Source organism: Leucopleurus acutus, assembly GCF_964270905.1.
Source record: "Leucopleurus acutus genome assembly, chromosome: 4".
NCBI lineage: Eukaryota > Metazoa > Chordata > Mammalia > Artiodactyla > Delphinidae > Leucopleurus > Leucopleurus acutus.
In genome coordinates this window covers 127,767,751-127,791,230 of record NC_139146.1, presented here as the reverse complement: position 1 = coordinate 127,791,230, position 23,480 = coordinate 127,767,751, and the positions used below count along the sequence as shown (strand labels likewise).

At 33.1% G+C, this 23,480-nt stretch overlaps 1 protein-coding gene across 4 annotated transcripts in view; it reads right to left on the bottom strand.

Moving 5' to 3' along the window:
- LRBA (LPS responsive beige-like anchor protein) overlaps positions 1-23,480 on the bottom strand; it is a 743,236-nt gene that overhangs the window by 526,449 nt on the left and 193,307 nt on the right. For all 4 annotated transcript variants that reach the window (XR_014326184.1, XM_082838660.1, XM_082838661.1 and 1 more), the window contains 3 exons: positions 12,668-12,746; positions 10,551-10,684; positions 3,286-3,347 (listed from right to left, as the gene is read on the bottom strand). Coding sequence is in view for 3 of the 4 variants with exons in the window: in XM_082838660.1 (XP_082694786.1) it covers positions 3,286-3,347; positions 10,551-10,684; positions 12,668-12,746 (275 nt within the window). In the remaining variant the exon portion in view is untranslated. The remainder of the gene's footprint in view (positions 1-3,285; positions 3,348-10,550; positions 10,685-12,667; positions 12,747-23,480) is intronic.

The window sequence follows — 23,480 nt, the reverse complement described above, 5'->3', positions numbered from 1 at the left end:
TCTATGCATTTCTGATAAATGGGAAAAGAATAGATGACCTGGCAGAAGGCTCAGACAATAATATGTGATTTACAGGACATGAATGCAGCTACCATAAGATTTATCTGACAGCCCTCTCCGATAGTGGACTGTTGAGTATCCGATGGAATGATTTCTAGTCTAGAAAGTCTACTACTGAGTAGCCATACACATTATTTATTTATTAGATGTTTTGGGTTGAAACCATTTTTAAATGACGCACTTCACAATGCACAGTCATAAATTAAGCTTTAAACCCAAGAAGGGAGGTAGTGTTATTGGAATGTATGTCAGACTAAATTAGGATGAGCAACACAACACTTTTATAAAGTGGCCTTGAATACAATGTCAATTCCTTCAAAAATGATATTAATGTCAAATAAGCAGGATATAAATACTTTACACAATGCTGGAGTAATATTATTTGAAATATTTATTTAACATTTTCTTTAAATTCATATGGATTTCTACAAGGTTTATACACATACACAACAAATATTGGGCAAAAAAAAGTTACATGCTTCTGAAAAACTGAATCTGAAATATAATTAAGAAGTTGTTCGATTATTTTCTGTGCATCAGAGAATATACAGTTTCCTGAAGAGTGTATACAGTCTTATTTTAAAGAAGGAAAGAAGACTTAAATCAGGTTTTGGAGCTTAAATAGCTCTTGAATTATTTTCAGTATAGGAATAAACATAACTTAATAAACCATAAGTATATATATATATAACTTTACTCAAAAATAACATGCTAAATATTTTAAGAAAGATTTTCAACTCTAAATAATAACATTTTGTCTTAAAATGTTAAAATTTAAATGGAATAAAATATGAAATGGTATCTAATAAACCTATTAATGAATGAGTGGATATTGAAAAATATGATCCTAGCTGAAGCTTTAACAAAATATATAGTGATCTACTTGGTCTTAATGACAGCAAACCAAACGTGATCATTTCCTCATTTCTTAAATTCAGGCTCTAAACTCTCTTCTGTAATAAAATACGGCAGACTTAAACATTTTGTTAAGAAGAATACAAAAAAAAAGTTTTGAATGGATTCAAGAAAAATAATCAGAACATGGCTGATTGCCATGAAATTAACATCAACTAATTTGTAAAGTTTTAAATCAAATTTGCAGATGTTAAGTTCATAAGCATATCCCATTATTTATGTGATTAAAAAGGAGTTTTTGACCTGATCTTTCGATCTTTGGCACTCAATCCACTACATCTCTTCTTTACAAAACTGATTAAAATTTTAGCAAGATGCTAGCCGTTTACTTCCCACCCTATCTCAGACTAAAACAAATTATCAGTCAAACTCAAGCCACAGCCACCCAATATCTGCAAAATGTCGACTTCAAATTCAATTTCATCTCTCTTAAGCTTTCATGTAGAAAAAGACAGTTCACTTTTTAACAAAATAAATCACTTTTGTGATTGCCAATCTGACCTCTTTGAATTAGGAAAATTCAAAGTGAAAAATGTAATTATCACCCCAGAACAATCTGTATACATCTGGAGCTAATTCTAGCTTCATTTTTCATGTCAGTTTTTGCACTGTGCTACATCTTATAGAGATGCCATGGAACTTTTGGAGAACCCATAAAAAATGTTAAGAACTTCAAACAAACCAATAATGTGTTTTATTTAAACAAAACTTTGAGATGATCTGACTTTTGCAACTTACTCTAAGTGATCTTCATATTCCCATTTGATTGGAATAGTATTAAACAGCACTGTGACATACATGACAAATAGGTGTCTTAAAACATGTCATTCTATATCTTTTCAGCTTCTAACATTCCACTGTGTAATATACTATATTTAAAACAGCTTTCATGTATCAAGAATACATTAAATTCTTCTAACCTAGAAAGTGAAACTTCACTATCAAACTTCACCTATGAAACAATTACATCTCTATAAACAATAAATTCATACTGCTGTGAGTATACATATAAAATTGTAAGCAAATGATTCTTAAAGTAAGGGTAATTTCATGTCAGTATAAGAATGGTATATGGTAATTTCCATTCAAGAAATAAACGACCAATTATTTCAAATCAGATTACTAAATGGGAAATTTTATCCAGTCAGTTTGTAAAGGAATGGGAGTTTTCTAAAGTAGATAATTCACTTAAAAACATGACTCTCACTAAATCTAAGAATAATAAGCCCACCTCAAACATAACTACTCTTCACAAGTTCATTATAAAAATCCATTAGATGTAATCTCTGGAAGTAATTGTTCTTATTGCATTTTATTGACAATGCATAGTATTGATTTTTCACACCTTCTATGATTCTTTAATTTGTATTCATGAAATGTCCATCAGCACAGTCAAAATAAATTTGGCAATATAGGCACTAAAATGAATAAATCGATGAAAAGAAACATTAATTTTGCATTATCCTTATTCGTCAGGCAAGTAAACCAGGAGAGTTTTAAATGAAGGTCAAAGGTTTTGAAATGGGTCAGAACCCTTGACCTCTAGACCAATACTCTTCCTATTAAAAAAGGCTATTTTAAAGTTTTAAGTAGGGGAATTTACTACCAGCAAGATATCATTTTTAAAAGACTACCAAAAAAACTCTCAATAAAAACATTCATCTGTTTAACTGCTAAAGAGAAAAGAAAATATCACAGGATACATGATTTTTACATAAGTTTAAAAAAAAATCATTAAAGTTTACCACATGAGGTATAAGGTTTCTGAACAATGAAAGTAATCTCGCTTTTAGGAATTTATTCACTACATCTTATTATGATGGCTGTCATATTTTTGTTGATGTTTTCCCAAATCTACTAGATATGTCAAAAATAATTAGCAATGACAAGAATTCAAAATTATTTATCACTCATTTTATAACCTCTGCACAAAAGGGAAGTAAACCCATTATTCCCATGGGAGTCAGAGTGGCACTCCGCGAGGTATAGAAATAAATCTGTTTCTGTAACCTTAATATGCAAGACAAAGAAATTTATAGCCATCTCAAGGCCATTTGATCTGGACATTTTTAAATGTGGCTCAAAAAACCTCTATTTCTCATTCATCTATCCTATTTCTCTCAGCACTCACTTCGAAATAAACTGTTAGCACCAAACACAAGAAGTAACCCTTTTGCATACAAATAAATTATTTTAAAACTGCAAGCATAAAACTATTGTAGCAAAAATTTCTAATCAATTTTAACTTTCTTGCAAAATGAATTCACTTGAGAATTTACTTTTAATTCAACATTTATTCTTGTCACTCACCTGAGAACACAGTAGCATAACCAATTCCACAACTGAACTACTAGACTTCATGCAAACCAGACCTATATCAAAGAGAATTTTTTTTTAAATTACAAAGTAAAAAACAAGGGATTTATTTCTTATACAACTTTGTCCAAATTGGTTTTAAAAATAAAATTTAACTTCTTGCTAAGAACCAAACCTATACATATTTGATCATATGTGTAAACAAAACATTCTGTAATTACTTTAAACTTGGCATCAAAACCACAATTTTTTGTAGCCAATTTCATTTCAGCTTTCAAATTACTGAAACATTTATTATAACTTCATATATACTGACATTTCACAATACTCATAGAAATGTGCACAACATATGCCATATTGACCAATATCACCTAAATTTTGTTTTGGAGAGAGTTGTTATACATGCAGAGAAGGGAAATGGCTCCCTGACCTTTGCTTTCTCCACCACACTCTCTCCCTTCAACCCTCTAGCTATCAATCAAGTTTCCATTTTGTTTCATGGCAGCAGACATCCCAAACACTCTTATTAGTACCTTGACCTGTGACCTCACTCTAAACCTTAACAGAAGTGCAAGCCGTTGTCTGTTATATATTCTTGATTTTTTATAAATAAATGCATTTATAATTTTTCTTTTATGTTTCATTTGGGTTCACCAAAAATATCTCAGGAAGGAAGTTTTATATAGTTAATAACTATCTAAGGAATTCTTTAGTTTTGATTAACAGTAAGATATAAAGTAACTACTTTAAAGAACATTCAAAGAAATTTTATAACCAGTATCTTAAAAAAGCAATGCCAATAATTAGAAGCACTAAATTACTAAATTACACTAGTAATAAGTAGAAAAATTAAAATTTTTTATTATTATATTTTTCTAAGCAAACGTAAGTTTAAGTTCAAAGTAAACTAAGTATAACAACTAAAATAATTCCTCATGGCCCTCACACACCCCACAGAATTACCTTATTTCTTTCTCCACATTAAAGTTCTTGTGGGCATCCTATCCCATCCTATTCCCTTTCTTTAATCTTCTTGCTCTGCAGTTCTTTCTCTTTCCCTCTTTTAGTCATGATGCCTCATACCTGCTGATGCCACATGTTGGCATTCTGTAGCCTTACAAACAGTATTCAAGTTAAACAGGTTGTTCACCCCCTTCACTTTCTAGAAAAGTCAAAACCATTTTTCTCCATGTCTGAAAAAATGTGTAACATAGAAATGATGGTAACAGTGTCAGCACTGGCATGAAAATTAGCTACAGAACATCTACATGTTGCATTAAGCAAACAGGCCATTAACTAGACTAAATTGTTGTTTCTATAGAGCTAAGATGACCATACCTCCTCAGGCTAATGCCAAGGCCGAAAGGAAGGGCACAGCAATACTCCATCTCTTATTGGTGGTGTAGCCTTTGTTGGTCTGAAAACCTGTCACTTTTCATAAAATGTTACCCAACTACAGGAAGTTCCATATATTTCAACTTCAAAAGCCACTACTTGCAGCAAGTAAATTCAGGTCTTTTCTACAACTATTATTCCTTACTGCTCGATTCTAGAGGAACCAGAATTCCTACCACCTTTCCTTTTCTGGCAAAGCATTTAGGCCCTGATCTAATTTTATATCCACTCATATAATGAACAATAATGATTAAAAGGGCCTTGGGCCGTTCAAAGTTAGAAAGATTTCTAGATGTTCCTCTGTCTCTCTACAGCATATTGTAGGATAGTTCAATACTCGTACTTTCAAAAAATTACTTATTTCAGTCTTATTTCTCAATAATAAAGATTAGAAAACCACAGGAAGGTTGATACAACCACTGATCAGTGGGTTGAGTGTTCAAGGACAGTAAGATGTCAAATAACATTTCATAGTTTGATTAGAATGATTCATGTGTTTTTTAAAAGAGTGAGATTTTATAGATCTGTAAAGCATGGGTAGGGGGCGATGGAGGATTTTAAATGAGAAAGGGCTTCAGAAGACAAAAAAAGAGCCTATATTAGACCTCTAATACTAAGCTTCCTACCTAAAGGGCATCAATACTGCAAACAAAAATATATAACCTTGGGAATAAATAAACAGGAAATAATCCCAATAAGGGACTTGATATCAGATTACACAACTTAATCACATCTCTCTATGACCTAAATTGTTTTGTGACACTGGTTGCATGGACAAAAAAGCAAGAAATGACTTATAAATCAGTAAATCTGTCTTCAGATCTACATTCAGACTCTAAGGATTACCCAAAGGAAGGCCTTAAAACAACACTTGGAGTGAAGTTGTAAGTTGCTGCAGAAGCATCAATTTTCATTTTACACACACAAATCCTATTATTGTCCCACTTAGCAGAAAGTGAACAAGGTACTGTGGGCTCAGGGATCTGACTAGCCTCATAATCTGACCCTTGGGTTCAGTTTTCTTGGTTTTACCTTTGATTGATTTTTCAACAATATGGAATTTTAGTCTCCTCAAAAAAGACAAACTGAAAATGCCAAAGCCAAGAGATTTATACTCTTCTGGTGTTTCACAACCAAAGACCACTTCAATTTCTCCACCAGAGACTATTTATCCCACCTCTATTACCACTGTTTTTCCATACTATTAAACTCAGAAGTACTAAATGGCTTACCAGATATTAAGCTATCAACATCCGAATGCACTGAGATACCTAAATTCTCAAGTGTACCATGGAAAATGGTCATGACCATTTACTGTCTGGAACATAAGAACCCTGTTTGTTGTTTTATTTATTTATCTTAAGTCACCTTAAATAATTTACAAAAAGATAAAGCGATGGTGTAAACATTATTATAAGTTTCAGTAAGAATTTAAGCATAATAAACTCAAAAATTTTTCCCTGTTTTCCAGGTTTTGAAAGTATTTGTCTATAATTTGGATATAATTAACTGCTCCTCATGAATCTATAAACATGATATTCATCTTAAAAATACTGCTTCTAAATTTCAAATAAAATTCTAATAGGTGCAACTTTATCATTAATTCTGGTCCTTCTTCTTGAACTAACATCATCAAATGCAATACTTTGGAAAAGTTGGATTATTCAAAATTTTGTTGTAGAGAGAACAGCCATTTTCTTTTCTCTCGAATTCCAAAATATTTTCTTCTTTAGATTATAAAAACCATTCAGAATGATTAATCAACTGAATTTTTTCATTTCTATATGAAATTTTCCTTCCAATTGTCTTTGGCATATACCTGCTTTAGTATCTATTCACTTAGAACTGCACCAAGTAAATTGTGGTGCACAGTCATCATGAACGATGGATGAACACTGTCACACGCCTTCTTAGCAAAATGAGATGTCCCAGGTTCTTGTCACAAAACATTGTATAAATTTTGTAGAATGAAGTCCTTCCTCCTATTGAATGACACAATGCTGAGAAAACCAATTTCCTTTTTTGTCCACAGAAATATGCTGTGCATTAATGAAGTCCTGATTTGATAAAAATTATGAGTACTACTCCCTGTCTCTTCAAATTCACCCATAGTTGGTCTAGTAATTATAAAATGTCTTCTCCTGTCAATTTTTTTCACCTCACTATTATGGGTAGAAAATAAAAAATTCTGAATTCTTAACTATATTCAGTGAAAGCTAAAAATAAGACCACAAAGACGGTATCCACAGACTTCTTTTATACCAATATTTCTCAACCTTTTTTGAGGAGCCTAAGGAACATTTCAGACCATTTTTTTCTTAACTGTGCCCCCATGAAATTTTAATGCTAAAGATAAACTATACAGACGTACTGTTGTCCATCAGAAGGTCAAAAACCACTGTAATGTCTAAGATACTTTTGCCCTCCCCAAATACCAGTTTTTGATCCCCCTGAGAAAACAAATTTATATCTTCTTAAAATACAATGCAATACTTTGGCCAACGCAGTAAGAAAACTGAGGGTGATCCAAGAGTGATGATTTGTTTTCCTAGGATTATAGGGGCAATTCCAGTATTGTTTTCTTATTATTTTAGTCCTTAGTATAGCTAGAAATAACTGATGAGTAATGATAATTAGGAAAATGTTTTAAGATATAGGAAAATTAAGATCACAAAGACCTCATAATGAACCTTAGATTTATAAGAAGTGTCCAATGAAATCACTTAAGGTAATTGTCAGATAAAACAAACTTTTAAAAAAGGTAATCGTCTCTTTGTTTTTGAAAGACTTCTTTTAAAAAATAAAAGTAATAAAACATCAATTCTTACAACGGGTTATAACTACTTGAAAAAGGGGGTTAATATCACTAAAATTGAGCCAATCAGAAAATATGTGACTTTAGGCATGATGTAACATGAAGTATTACATCTAATTAAACTTTTAAACTTCAAGCCATCAGAAAATACACAAAATAGAGAAACTGTTAAATAACATCACCAAGAATAGCCAGAGTGCCAAAATGTATAACATTCTACAGAACCACCAACCACATTTCTTCAATGAGTCAATAACATGAAAACAGAGGAAGAATAGGGGGAAACTATTTGACATTAACATGGACTTAAGGGACATATCAAATTCAGTAAAATTGACTTTGGATCTTAATTGGAAGAAAATCAATATAAAAAAATCTTTTAAATAAAGATGAATACGGGCTGAGTATTACAGAATTATTATTAATATTATTAGGTATAATAGCAGCAATTATGATTATGTAAGAAAATATATTTTTATATGAATTATGAATTATTTAGGGGTGAAACAATGTGATGTCTGGGATTAATTGAAACACTAAAGCAAAACAAAGGGAGGTGGATATAACAATTATGGCAAAACAAAGATAGTCTGGGTAGTTGTCAAAAATAAGTTCATGGATATTAAAATTCCTACTTTGTAAATATTTTAAATGTTCATTTAAAATTATTAATAAAAATCACATTTAAAATTTAAAAGTAATAAATTTTCAAGTACCTGGTCACACAGCTAGTGACTGACAAGGGCTGAGGTATCCAGCCTTTTAGTCCAATGCTTTTTGAACAGAACTATGCTGGGATGACCTCCCTTCAAAACTTTCCTGTTTTACAATGCATAAAACCACCACCCAAAGGATTCCTCACAACTTAAAATACATAAGCTATATAAAACTCTTAGATTTGTTTACTATTTTTATGAACACAGACCAATGAGTAGTCACTGTTCAAGTTTATAGACGAGCAATAGTGCATCATCCTCTTTTTTATCATTTTATCAGAATTTACCAATAAGAAATTGATTCTAAATTAAATTTTGTTCCAGGATCTAGAATTGGCAAGTTTAATACTTCTGAGTATCTAAGGTGATACTATTTTTTTGGGTCTATTATAAAATTCAAAGATCAACTAAGTAGCCAAAATGTCTTGCTATACTGAAAGGCTAAAATTAATGCATTCAATTTACTGTTATAAAATGAAATATAGTTAATAAGTTGTCACACCACTTTAAAAGAATAAATGTTTGATATGTGAAACATAAATTAGGGTGAAGTCCTTCAATGTATCAATTCACTTCCTTTCAAATTTTATTACTTCATTACGTCAAATAGTCCTTGGCTAAACAATTATATCCTTCAGCAGATGAAATAAATTTCCACCACAAACTTAGTTCAGTATTTCTAAAATCTGAACTTTTTTTCAAATAAATTCAGTGCTATTCTTTGACTATACGGAAATGATATCAATCATCACCAACTCCATATAAATTTACAGCAGGGATGATAATGAAATTATTATTTTAGCTAATGATTATTACTCTTATAGATACATATTTTAAGGGTCAAATAAAGTGCTGATATCCCATAGCTAACACTCAGATACAGATATCTTGAACATTAACCTATTTATAACTTTGATTACCATTATATCCTTATTTCTATAAAAAGAGGGGCTTTGGGCTTCCCTGGTGGCGCAGTAGTTGAAAGTCCACCTGCTGATGCAGGGGACACGGGCTCGTGCCCCGGTCCGGGAAGATCCCACATGCCGCAGAGCGGCTGGGCCCGTGAGCCGTGGCCGGTGAGCCTGCGCGTCCGGAGCCTGTGCTCCGCAACGGGAGAGGCCACAGCAGTGAGAGGCCTGCGTATCGCCAAAAAAAAAAAAAAAAAAAAAAAAAAAAAAAAGAGGGGCTTTTTTCACAAGTTTTAAGAAATTCCTTAGGAGATCATCTAGTGACTGATAACCAACAAAAAGTCATGATAACTAAAGCTGTAAGTTGATATTTAAAGATACTTGCATACAGATAATTATGCTTTCCCATGATTTTTCAGCTTTAGGAGAATATGTGTCTCATCCTTAAACCATCTAACATGGATACAGACAAGCCAGACTTAGCAAACATCTAGTCCAAACACTTTTGAATGAAAAAAATCAATTTGACATTATCATTGATGAAAATCCTCTAGCTTCTCCTTAAAAAAATTCTAGGTATGGGAATGAAGATTTGTATTTTGAAGTCAGTCTGTTAAGCTCTTAAATAGAGCTAATCATTTGAAAAGTTGATCTCTATTGAACTGATTCCTGCTGTCTGAGGAAATTCAAGGTCTACTTTCACTTGATTGAGTTAACCTCTTTAATATTAGAAGACACTTAACTATTTGACAAGTGCTTCGTGTAAAAAAAAGTCCCAATACCCCTCCATCCATTCCATAAATAGCATGGTTTCCAATCCATGCAGCAACTTACTTATTATGCATGTTATCTAGTTTGACACAATCTCAAAGTACCCTACCTAGAAAAGATCCAGTAATCTATGTATGATATAAGCAAGATAGAGTAAAATACTACTGTTTTTTCTACTTATTTGTAAAATAGAATTCCACTAACAGAGACAAATAATGCATTCCTCATTTTCCTCATATGTAGCAATACACTATTGTTTATATAGATCTTAAATTCAAGTAAAATCTCAGGTAAATACCCCACTTATTACTATAACACCAGTCTCTCCAATTCTCAATTCTCATAGTTAATTTTAATGTATTAAAACATTTCTTAGTTCTTTCATTCAATACTTTTTTTTCTTTTTTTATTGTTCCCCAAAACACACAGTAATAAATCTAATGCACACAAATCTCATGCAAATCACTGATAAAAAACCTTGAACAGATTAGAATAGCAGTCATGCCATATTCTTTAAAAGATATGTACAGACTCTTTGAGAAGCCTTGTCAAAGGCTGAAAACAAACAATAAAACTCCATGCATCTCTTATTATTCATTTCAGTTTTCAACCCTGTAATTTAAATGTATATATGAAGAAAGAAGAATCACTTACTTGTTCCTTCTATAAGCAGTTCTTGTCCATGGCTACCCAAAAGTGTCCGAGAAAGAAAAGGTGCAAAATCTACAAATATCTCTCGTAGAAGAGGAGCTGCCTTTTCCAAAGCATGTTCGAGTCTCTCTGTAATACTAATAGAAAGATGTTAAGTTACCTGTACTATTCATTAGTATTTATCTGTTTTCTAGTTTTTAAAATGAGTTTTCATAGAACTGTAAAATTATGTGAAAATTTTAAAATTACCTAAAGATTCACTATTGCTATGCACACCATTCCTTCTGCCTGGAATATCCTTTTTTATTCTGTTGTATATTGCCACCCCTAGCCCTCACAAACAACCTGGTTAACAACCACTCCAAACATCAGCTCTTACTGGAAGGCTTAACTGGCCAGTAGAGAGCACTTGATTTTAGCCCCATTACAACATAAACAAACTATCAATCTTTTAACAAATTTTCTATTGACCATTAAACCATGAGCACCTTCAGATCAAGAACTATGCCTTCACTTCTAAGTTCTCAGCTGCAGCTGAGAACTCAATAATTACAAACTCAATAATGTTTATAAACTGAAAGAATCAGTCTATATTCTTTTTCATTAACATCTATCTCTATAAACAATTTCTTTCTAATGCAAGCTGAACAACTTCTCACTTGCAAATAGTATACTGGCACATTTATAATGATATCAATTTACTCAATATATCTCTTTGTGACTATATGTACATATATTCTTATATACATGCATACACACATAAACCCATACGTATATACACAAACAGTTGTCCCTCGGTTTTCACAGTGGAACGGTTCCAAGACTCCCTACAGATACCAAAATCTGTGGATGCTCAGGTGCCTTATGTAAAAGGGCATAGTATTTGCATATAACCTATATTTTAAATCATATCTAAATTACCTATAATATCTAATACAATGTAAATACAATGTAAATGCTATATAAATAGTTGCCAATGTCAAACTATCGTGTGTGGAATGGATGGATGACAAGGTCCTACAAACTGTAATGGAAAAGAATATATATATATATATGTATGGCTGGGTCACTTTGCTGTACAGCAGAAATTAACACAACATTGTAAGTCAACTATACTTCAATAAAATTTTTTTTAATTAAAAAAAAAGAAAACTACAAAAAAAGAAACATCAAAAAAAACAGTTGCCAGTGTGAGACAAATTTTTGCTTTGTGGAACTTTTTGGAAATTTTGTTTTAATATTTTCAATCTGTGGTTGGTTGGATCCACATCCAGCGGTATACATATATATATATTTAATGAGGTTAAAAAAAAAACAAGCCCTCTGCATTTCAGGAAATTCAGTTTCTAACTTATGAACCAAACATATATATAAACAGCCACTACTTATTAACTATTCCTACCAAGAGTACTTTCTATTCATACAACCAACAAGAGATGCTACTGAAACTATCAATTGGTAAGCTGCTGGAAACTTCTGTGCTCAATAACCATCTCTTCCCAGGTACTATCCATAAAACTATTTCTCTCTACTTATCTCATGGATCCTCTTATCCCTGGATGATATCACAACTACAAGCCTACACTTGTAGCACCCAAGTACGTTTATTTTTAAAGTGTTATGCATTTCCCAATTGTAATAAGGCAGATTAAGAACTCTAGCCACAAAGGCCCTAGTAGTGGAATATATTCACAACCTTCCAAATTAGAATTTGAAATGCATATACCCAATTAAACAAGATAACTGACAGTAAAAATCTATCTATAATTCAGTATCAATATAAACTTCTTATTTCAGCATTTCTAGGGAAGATGAACAATGAATTCCAAATGTTCAATCTACAATCATATGAAACGTAAGCCATAAGCTACTAACTACCTGTGAAATTAAATATTTGTTATGCATTCCATATTTATTAATCACAAAAAGCTACTTCTCGGGAATCTTTTACATCTCATAATCTTTAAGAAGGCACTTCTAAAATACTCCCAAGCCTCTAAATGTCATGTATGTTTTTTAAAAAAGAAACAAAGTAAATTTTTCTAAAAATTGTAGCTAGACATTTTTAAGAGTCATCAAAAGGAATAAATCACAAATATCCAAGTTAGTAGCTTGAATACCTCATATTCGAAACTTGGTCTTGTGGAACTGAACCAACTGTTGGAACTGCAGGTAATTTTGCATTAGATGATCTACCACCTATAAAAGAAAATAACCATTTAGGGGATTTTCTGTTTTTAGATACAAGAATTCAAACAAAAAAGATATCCTGATAGCAAGTTACCAAAAAACATACTATACTGCATTTTTAAATGCCTATTAATTTGGATAATATTAAAATCTACCAATTAACAAGGTTTTTCTTGAATCATTTAATATAAAAATCTCAGTTACCAGTTCAATTATCACACCAAGCAGTCCTTCCACCCATCAGCTGAAAACGTAATAGAAAAGTAAATTCTGACTCACTAAAGTGGGGTCATGATTCCTTCCATTGAACATCAAGTGGCAACAGAGATTTACAATTAGAAACTTTTTTAATTGAAGCAAAAAACAGAAACGGTTAATTCCAAATTTAGCTTAAATAGGTATGCCTCATTACCATGAAAACTGCCTTTATTCAGCCACCAAATAACTTCTGCTATACCCTGAATGCTTCTGAGTCTAGTCCAGCAAACATTATGCAATAACCACCTGAGAAACCTTTCTTAAATGATACAAGCAGAACACACTCCCTCATGTGCGTCCTCACTGTAATTAGTAAATAACCTGTTGTTTGCATTTGTCATACTGTATTTCAATTGGTTTTTTAAATGTCCTTTTTCCTAGTATACTAATCTTTTTGAAAGCAGAGATCTCATCTTTTTCATCCATCGATCTCTAGCACCTAGACAAACTGACACAATACAAGGTTCTCAATTTATGTTAATTGCAGAAATGATTCCCTTAATCATTCCATCCCCATATTTTAGTAGGTCAATCTTCCCACCTGGTATATACTTCCCTCTCTAGTTCCTGCAATTTTATGTCCCTATCTTTGTTCAAACTACTTTGTAAAATTAATTTTCACCATGTGATCTTATTTTACTCTCCAATGAACACTCCCAGATGTCCTTACTCTTGTATATCTGTATTGTTAAATGCCCACTCACCGTCTTATAGCACAAGATGTTCAAACTACCTTGCCCTATACAAGAGCTACCTCCTTTATGTTTTCAACAAATAACTGTGCTTACAAATTTTACTTGGCAAGAGAAAAATAATTACCAGGAATTTAACTCTGACAGAGTCAAAGAATGGATAGGTACAGAAACAACACACAGTATGAGAAGTATTGAAAAAGTCTAGAAGACTAATTTGGAGGATAATTTACTGAGGCTTGAAGAGTTCTAAAAAGTTCAAGAAAGTAGGGGAAAAATAAAGTTGCCATTTAACAATCAGGATATATGGGATAGAAAAGCATTCAATTTAAGCTAGGAGTAGGACCTGAAGAAACAGAAGAGCCGTTTTCTTTCTAAGGACAATAATAGGGAGAAGGAAGAAAAGAATGGACACACACACAGTGTCAAATGCCCCTCTCTGACACAGGGACCATAAGAGTCACTGGAATCCAACTGAGATGATAGCCTAACAACCTGGACAGTATAGGCAAAGGAGGTATGCACAACTTGCTTACAGCTGCAATCCAAGAAGTAAAGTTTATCTTTCTAAAAGTAGTGTCCTAAAAGGGCACCAAGTTAGTATTAGAGCAGACTGAAATCCCATCACAATTCTATAGAAAGGTAGACCAAGAAAGGCAGCAAACATATTGAAGCAAATGAAACAAAGATGCAAAGCTTATAGACAAGGAGGGAAGAGGGCCTCAAAGGATTCTGGAACCTATCAGGATGCACTATCAGAGGTCAGATTCTTTTGATCTATTCTTAAAACTTCAGGCATGGGTAGCCTGGAAACACCTCAAGGAGACAAAGTGGTGTGGACAGAAAGATAAAAGAAAGATAGAAGAAGAAACGTTCACCTAGGATGTAGAAAGAAAGATGGCAGAAACAGATGAGAAGGTAGAAAAGCAGCCTCTTTGACATCTGGGAGCTGGCCCTGTAATGTCAACTAGGCCCTGGTGTTGTTAAGAGCTGGCTTAGAGCCCACAGCTAGGTCTTGTTATTCTCTCCCTGAATATAAACAATTTCATAAAACAGCAACATCAGACAAAGCCATGCCATGACCATGATGAATCAACATAAAACAATACCACTCTGTAATCATGCCCCAACAGACAAAAACATGAACTCCAGCCAAATAACAAAGATGGTCAAACATCCCAAATCTTAATATGAAAGCTTGCTGTTTCTTTACAAATTAGAGCTTTACCCTCATACAAGTCTTCCATGATTCTAGGTAAGAAAGATTTATTAGGATATTTAATCATAGAATTACCCATGCTTTCTGACAGAAGAAAGCCCCACTTCCTTAACCCCTCCCCAAAATCATCATTTTTTTCTAGTTATTTTTTAATTACACAAAGCACAAATACATCTATATTTTTAAATTCAGCAGTGTTTTGCACAAACCCTCCTAGTCCCAGTCCCTCCCCAAAGGCAGCCACTATCAGCAATTTGGAATATATCCTTTCAGACTCTGTTCTTTGCACTTACATGTAAGCTCAAATCCTATAATAAATCTTTTCTAACACACTATTCCTGAGATGCCCCAAGTTTCACTATGTGCATTCTCCCTCACTGACTTATTCAACCAAAGGTTTACTACTGGGATCTTTGGCTGGAGAATATTGACACAGACTTTAGATGAAGTTGGGCAGAGAAAGATGGCAATCATGGGCTTATTTTAAAAGAACCAGAATTTAATAAATCTCTAAGTAAGAATTCTTTTCCAGACAACCTATTTCATCGTGGTAAGATGCACATTTTTCTACATGGTAACATCTCTCAAATTAATGCATTTTACAAAGGCATCTTAGCAATTGTAGTCAGCCAGAAGTTGAAATCTAATTGTGAGAAAACACAGTGGATAAAATCAAGAACGCAGCAGCAGAATCAAATCTGAAATTTGGTAAATGACTAAAGGAGGAATTGCATAACTCTTTGAATTCATTATTTTGCCAATGTAAAACCTCAAGATTACATAAACTAAAGGAAAAATGGTTGAATAATTAATATAAATATACTGTCTGAATACAGGGATACCTCGGAGATATGTTGGGTTTGGTTCCAGACCACAACAAAGTGAGTATCACAATAAAGCAAGTCACACAAATTGTTTCGTTTCCCAGTGCATACAAAATCATCTGACAGGGCTTCCCTGGTGGTGCAGTGGTTGAGAGTCTGCCTGCCGATGCAGGGGACACGGGTTCGTGCCCCGGTCCGGGAAGATCCCACATGCCGCGGAGCGGCTGGGCCCGTGAGCCATGGCCGCTGAGCCTGCGCGTCCGGAGCCTGTGCTCCGCAACGGGAGAGGCCACAACAGTGAGAGGCCCGCGTACCGCAAAAAAAAAAAAGAAAAGTGAAGCACAAGAGCTGCATTTTTTTAACAAATTGTGTTTTTTACAAATTGAAGGTTTGTGGCAACCCTGCATCAAGCAAGTCTATCAGTGTCATTTTTCCAATAGCATTTGCTCACTTCATGTCTCTGCATCACATTTTGGTATTCTCACAATATTTCAAACTTTTTCATTATTATTATATTTATTATGACCATCTGTGATCAGTGATCTTTGATGTTACTACTGCAAAAATATTATGACTCACTGAAGGCTCAGATGTTGGTTAACATTTTTTAGTAATAAAGTATTTTTAAATTAAGGTATGCACATGGTATTTTTAGACATAATGCTTTACACACTTAATAGTCTACAGCATAGTGTAAACAACTTATACATGCACTGGGAAACAAAATAAATTCATGTGACTCATTTGGTGATAGTCGCTTTATTGCGGTGGTCTGGAACCAAAATTCACAATTATCTCCAAGGTATGCCTGTATATAAAATATATACTCTCATTCACATACATACCTATATATATAGTCGCTAGCTCTGTCCACTGAGAAAACCTGGGAGCAGCAATACCCTAACACCTAATGTCCAGATATTGGCTTCTAAATACTATTCTCCACTAAATAAATAAATCAGAAATAGCTAATTCAATAACAGTGGAAGAAAAGCAAAATGAGTTTGAAACATCTAGTTTTCTTTTGTAGAAAGCAAGGAAATTCCAAGGAATGTTAGGATATGTCACGATGGCACAGAAGCCAACTTCAAGGGACTCCCACTGACCTAAATAGAGACAATTTGAGCATCAAAATAAATAATGATAGTAACTGACTGTAACACATCCAAAAAAATAGGAAGCCATGAGGCCATACCGATATGATAAATTAAGTGTCTGGGGAACAGGATATTTAAATAATTTCAAAATACCTCTCCACAAAACACTTATTAATTAAAAAAGCGAAAGAATAACTTTACAATATAGAAACCTGGCAGTTATACTTTAATCAAGTGACGAAAGTGGTCACCATCAGCATTTTGACAAATCAAAATTGCGTGCCTTGTGATCAGATTCTCTGTCTGTTCCATAATATTCCTACCAAAGAAATATCTGTTTCTAATCATGAGGAAACATCAGACCAACCCAAATTCAGGGATGCTCATTTAAGTTGTTCCCAATTTTTTACAATAAACAACGTTTTGTATATGCTTATATAAATCTATATACACTCCTTTATATTCTTGAAGTAACTTCCTAGAAGTCAATAAACACACACTTTAAATGTTGATACATATTGCTAAATTACCCTGAAGAAAGAAAAAACAAATTTACACTTCTTTGATTACTAATAAAATTGAACGTATTTTCCCAATTTACTGGAAACAAAACAGGAAACATAAATGACTGTTCTGACCTTTTGAATATTTTCATTAGAATCTTTTTCTTTATGATTTGTAATCATTCTATATAATTATGACAGTTAGCTTTTATCATTCATTATAAATTCTTCCTAAGTTTGTAGTGATTTTTTGCCACAGAGAATTCTATAATCTTCCCTTTAAACCAACTATACCAGCATGATACAGAAAATAGGAATATCACCAAATTTTTAACAGGTTGTTAGGATATTTAAATTTTAAAATGTAAAGCACCTAAGATAAAGAAGATTCTCCAATGTTACTTTCCCACATTTCTGCAAGGTACTACAGAAAAAAAAAAGTCTAGAGCTCTTCTGAGTGATCCTACTATGTATCCGTGATTCATGCTATCCATTTTTAGTAGAGTCTTCTATTTATATATTACTAACTTATTAAATTCCCATAGTGAGTATAAAAAGTTCCTCCACTTGTCTCAGCCTGAAACCTATTTCTCTTCCTGCTTTCAAAAAGAAATGCCATGGGCTTCCCTGGTGGCGCAGTGGTTGAGAGTCCGCTTGCCGATGCAGGGGACACGGGTTCGTGCCCCAGTCCGGGAAGATCCCACATGCCGCAGAGCGGCTGGGCCCGTGAGCCATGGCCGCTGACCCTGCGCGTCCAGAGCCTGTGCTCCGCATTGGGAGAGGCCACAACAGTGAGAGGCCCGCATACCGCAAAAAATAAAAATAAAAAATAAATAAATAAATAAAAGGCCTAATTGGTATTTTTTCTTGAGCTTTTCTGAAGTTGACGAAAAGGAACACATAAGGCCTCATCTACTTAAAAAGAGATAGAAGTAATAAATTGCAAGAAAATGTTTGTATGAGGCTTCAATTCAGACAGTTTAAAACAACATTAGCTTTTACTGCACAAATTGAGACTAATTTTAATGAGGTGAAATATATATATCAAAATTTGAAAAAGTCAAGGAGCATTGGTGGCTCTACATGAAACAGTAACAAAAACGCTTTCTTGACACTACCCTAGAAATAATGCCAATTTTCAAACCTTAAAAAGACTATAGCAGAAAGGGATTTTTTATAAAGTGATCTTTTCAAATCATAAGAAAATACATTACCAACAAAGATAAGTGAATCAACTAGCAATTGTTTTAAGGAAAAAAAAATCACATAAAAAATAAATATATCAGTAATTCCACACCAGGTTGACCTTCATTCCTACCAGACAGAAAAATGTAACTTCCAAATACATTCAGCATTTTTTCAACTCAGCTTAAAAAATCATAAATTTATGACAAATTTGTTTTTAATCAATTTAACAATAAAAATATTTTCAACAAGTGATCAAACATGTAAATTCAGAAGCTACTTCCAACATATGGAATGGTACTGACTTATCTTTTCCTTATCCTTGCACTGATAAACTGGCTCCTTCAAACTGACAGTCTTCCAGACATTCAAAAGAACAAAAGGGAAAATGTAAATAGATCATCTGTCTAGCATCTATCCAGGGAATAGCTGATTGTTAATTCAAGGTCCCTAAGGGTCTACATAAATAATGTCCTTTGCAAAAAAGTACTATTAATACAAATGCCAATATTTAATCCCTAAACACGGTTATTTTTTTAATTGCCTTCTCTCTCCTTTTCTCCCTCTTTCCCTCCCCACCCATTCCAGACCAATTCAGGGAGGGATAGTCTATATGCCCAGCTAAAATTCTTCATTAAATAAAAGAAACTTTTATTGGATAAGTAAAGATAAGCCTCTTGGGTCAAAGATTATATAAAGCAAAGAATCAAAATTTTCCTTCAACATTAAAAATAAACATACTAATTTATAATATGCATGGCTCTGATACACAGTAGAGCCTAATACTCTGGTAAGTAGTGTAACTGTTAAATTTTGCAAATTAGCAAACACTCAGCACATAAATTATTTAAGAACAGTCTGTTTAGTTCCTTCATTGGGTTAGCTTCAATTTTGTTTTAATCGTTTACGCTTTGCAAATCAAACATATTTGAAAACACCACCGGACATTTGAAAAAAGAGTAACTGCATCTTAACACATATTGTAGTCTGGACAATTAAACCTTTACTAATGAGTAACTAAAATTTACAGATTTTGATATATTTACTAAAAACTCTATTTTCTCTTTTAGTGTTCTTTATAAATAAATATGCATACACAAAGGGCAAACCTTGTTTCTTCTGATGAATCTTTTACCACTTCTTACGAAAGGTTTGCCATTATTATTATATTACACTTTTTTGCTAATAAAATGCTACAAAAGCTAAGAAACATTATTCAAACTAAAATCTGAAATTTGTATGAGTCAAAACTTGGATACCGATCATAGTTTTAATAATGTACACTGTTTTAAAATGTATTTCCAGGGCTTCCCTGGTGGCACAGTGGTTAAGAATCCGCCTGCCGATGCAGGGGACAAGAGTTCGAGCCCGGCCCGGGAAGATCTCACATGTCGCGGAGCAACTAATCCCGTGCACCACAACTACTGAGCCTGCCCGCACTCTAGAGCTCATGTGCCACAACTACTGAAGGCAGTGCGCCTAGAGCCCGTGCTCCGCAACAAGAGAAGCCACTGCAATGAGAAGCCCGCGCGCCTCAACAAAGAGTAGCTGCGCTCGCCTCAACTAGAGAAAGCCCACGCACAGCAACAAAGATCCAATGCAGCCAAAAATAAAAATAAAAAATAAAATTTTTTAAATAAATAAAAATAAAATGTATTAACAAATCCTTAATTTTTTCACAAAATTATAAAATTATTTGGGTGGTAATATTTTGACAGAAAAATCTTTGACCTCACATAAGTTGACAAGTTCTCATTCTTTTTCTGGGATCCAGTCCTAGTTTGTCTTTAATTGTGCCACACGTAAAACATAGAAATCCCATTTTGATATCAAAATTTCCAAATAGTTTAAACTTTTTTGCTACAAAACTCATATTTTATGTTTTCTGTTCAACATGGTTTCTTCCAAAGAAGTTCCCATTTTTGCTAATGTACTACGTACTATCAAGTATATTTTTTTATTAACCAATAATCTATTACTAACTATGAGCAGTTCACTTTTTGTTGCTGACTCACTATAAAATTCAGAACTGAAGTCGTCTCAAGACACAAAGGTTTATGGTCCACAGAGACAGATATTAACTGTACTTTCATGTAAAGAAAATAATCCAAGATCAAACCAAGAATAATACCTAAGTTACCCAGATCTGCAAGAATAAACTGCCCAGCTCACCATGTAATCACAATAGCAATCAATTCATCCACAAATCATTTTTCCCAAATCTTGCTTGAACCAGAAGCAGCATAATAAGCTTTGATATACTGTATAGCCTATTTTTTTTAATGGCAAATAACTTAAATCAAGAGATCTACCAAAAAGAAAACAAAAATCTATCAGCTAAAAATATTGATGGCAGAGAGATAACTATTTGTTTGGATTCCAAGTGAAAAGAGAACAGACTACAAGGGCAAGTATAGTAGGCAAAAGCACGAAAAATAGGGCTGTAGGAGAGGAAGAAATAGGATGACTGAAAACACTCAGTTGGGTTAGATTTCTTATCAAGGCAGTAATGTTCATGGCAGCAATCAATGGAATGGAAGTAATAAACTAAAATCGAGACACCATATAAGTGAAAACAAGAGCCTAGTGACAGAGGAAGAGGAAAGGAAAAGTCAGGTATGGAAATCAAAACAAGTGACAAAAATAAAGACCATCATCACAAGAACAACTCAGAATGACTTGTCATTTTTAAAAAGGAACGAATTTTTTTTTAAATAAAGGGAGCTAAATAAAGGAAATGAACTACAAATTCTACCCCAAAATGGAAAAAACTGGGAACTATTTGAGAAACACTACCACCACAAATTATACAAAATTTAAATAAGAGGGGGAAAAGGGTACATTATGGGCTGGATACAGGGTTTTGTGGGGTTTTACCAATAAATATGATAGTCTTCAAGATAGCAAATTATTTTGTAATTCTGCATATGGTTGGTTCTTCAGGGTATTTTACATTATAATGAACTTACTGGAAAATATACAATGGCTTCAGAAAGAAATTTGTTATGCTGTTTTATATCAAATATTACTCATATATCAGCTTTCTTTCTGTTTCTTATCTCTTCTAAAGACTGCACGAATTTTTTTTTCTTTCCCTTGTACCAATTTTATTTACTTGTTTAACATTTTTTCTGGCTTTATTGAAATAAGTCAAAGACTGCATGAATTTTGAAAAATATATTTAAAAGAAATCAGAGGATCCTATTTACCTTGCCCCATAAACTGAAATTAAAGGGTAATATATTCAAAATAAGATGATAATATTTTACTCAGTGTACTGTGAACCTACATATTTACTACATATGCTCTGGGAAGTTATTAGGAATTCACTATTACTGAATTTAAAAGACAGCAGAAAGTTTCATAGATATTAGTAACATCTGACTTTTTCCCAACAGGGGCTTGTCTAGAAAAATCACAGTTGATTTTTTTTAAGGCCTTTGGACGGAGGTGGAAGAACAGAAATTTGCATAACCAGTCCAAAATAGATCCCCAAATTGCTTCTTCTCCAAAGTAAAAAAAAAAAAAAAAGTATCAGAGGATAATGATGAAGGAAATAAAGAAGGAGAAAATAAAGAAGAGGAAATTTTGCTGGAGTTCTACACTTACTTTCCTTTATTGTTTCTCACTAAGACAATGAATGATGAAAAACAAAATGTAACACATATACCACACTATTGCAAGATGTTAACAACAGAGAAATGCAGGGAGGGTGAGGTTGAGAGCATATATGGGAACTCCCTACTTTCCTTTCTATTTTTCTATAACCTAAAACTGACCTAAAATATAAGGTCTATTAATTTTAAAAAATGTTTCAATAAAGTAAAAAACAAGGCAGCACAAAACTGTCTACTACCACTGCAGCTTTTGGTTTCCTTGTGGATATTTTTCTTCAACAACTATTTTTTCCTAATTATAAAAATAATACAGGATTACTGATAAATTTTTGGAAAATATACTAAAATTAAAAATTTTGAAAATCAAAATTTCCATTAATTCATGGAAATAATCAAGTAACTTCAGAGTACATTTCCTTGCTTCTTCCATGTATGAAAAGTATATACATACTTCACATAGTTACGATTTCATAGCATGTAAAGTATTGCATGTAATTTTTTTTTACTTAACCTACTGTGAGCATTTTCTATTATCACTTAACACTAAGAAATTTGTAAAGAATTAATCACATTTAAAACTTTGAAAAAAAAGTTTTTGTTAGCACAAGTAAAATAACTACAATGAAAGGAAAAAGAAAAGCAGGAAAGACAAAAGAAATAAACAATCCTGGGACTTCCCTGGTGGTGCAGTGGTTAAGACTCCACGCTCCCAATGAAGGGGGCCCAAGTTCGATCCCTGGTCAGGGAACTAGATCCCACATGCATGCTGCAACTAAGAGTTCACATGCCACAACTAAGGAGCCCACATGCCGCAACTAAGGAGCCTGCTTGCTACAACTAAAACCCGCAACCAAATAAATTTAAATAAATAAATATTTTTTTAAAAAATACTAGTCTTTGTTTCTGGAACACATGATACATAGTACACAGAAAGGAAAAATTAAATGTCCCTGACAACTGGCTAGTAGAAACATCAAGTTAGCAGCAAAACTCACTGAGATATACCAGTTTACCAAATAAAGGTAGAACATCGGATAGGAGGCCTGAGATGTCGCAAAAGATGAAGGAAAAACATTATTTCTGATTTTAACATAATCCACCTAGTCATTCCTTCAAAATTCCTTTTATTTTTCATTAATCTCATCCTAGAGTAACAAGAAAGGATGAATCCTTTGGGGGATTAATTTTTTTTTTTTTTTTTAGTTTTTTGGGGTTTTTTTTAATGAAATAGCACAACACTTAGAAATATACTACTTATATAAAATAATATTCCCTTTGTCCTAACTTGGTCTTTTTAATATCACATAGTCTTCAAGTTCACCTGCTATTATCACTGAGCTTCCATCAA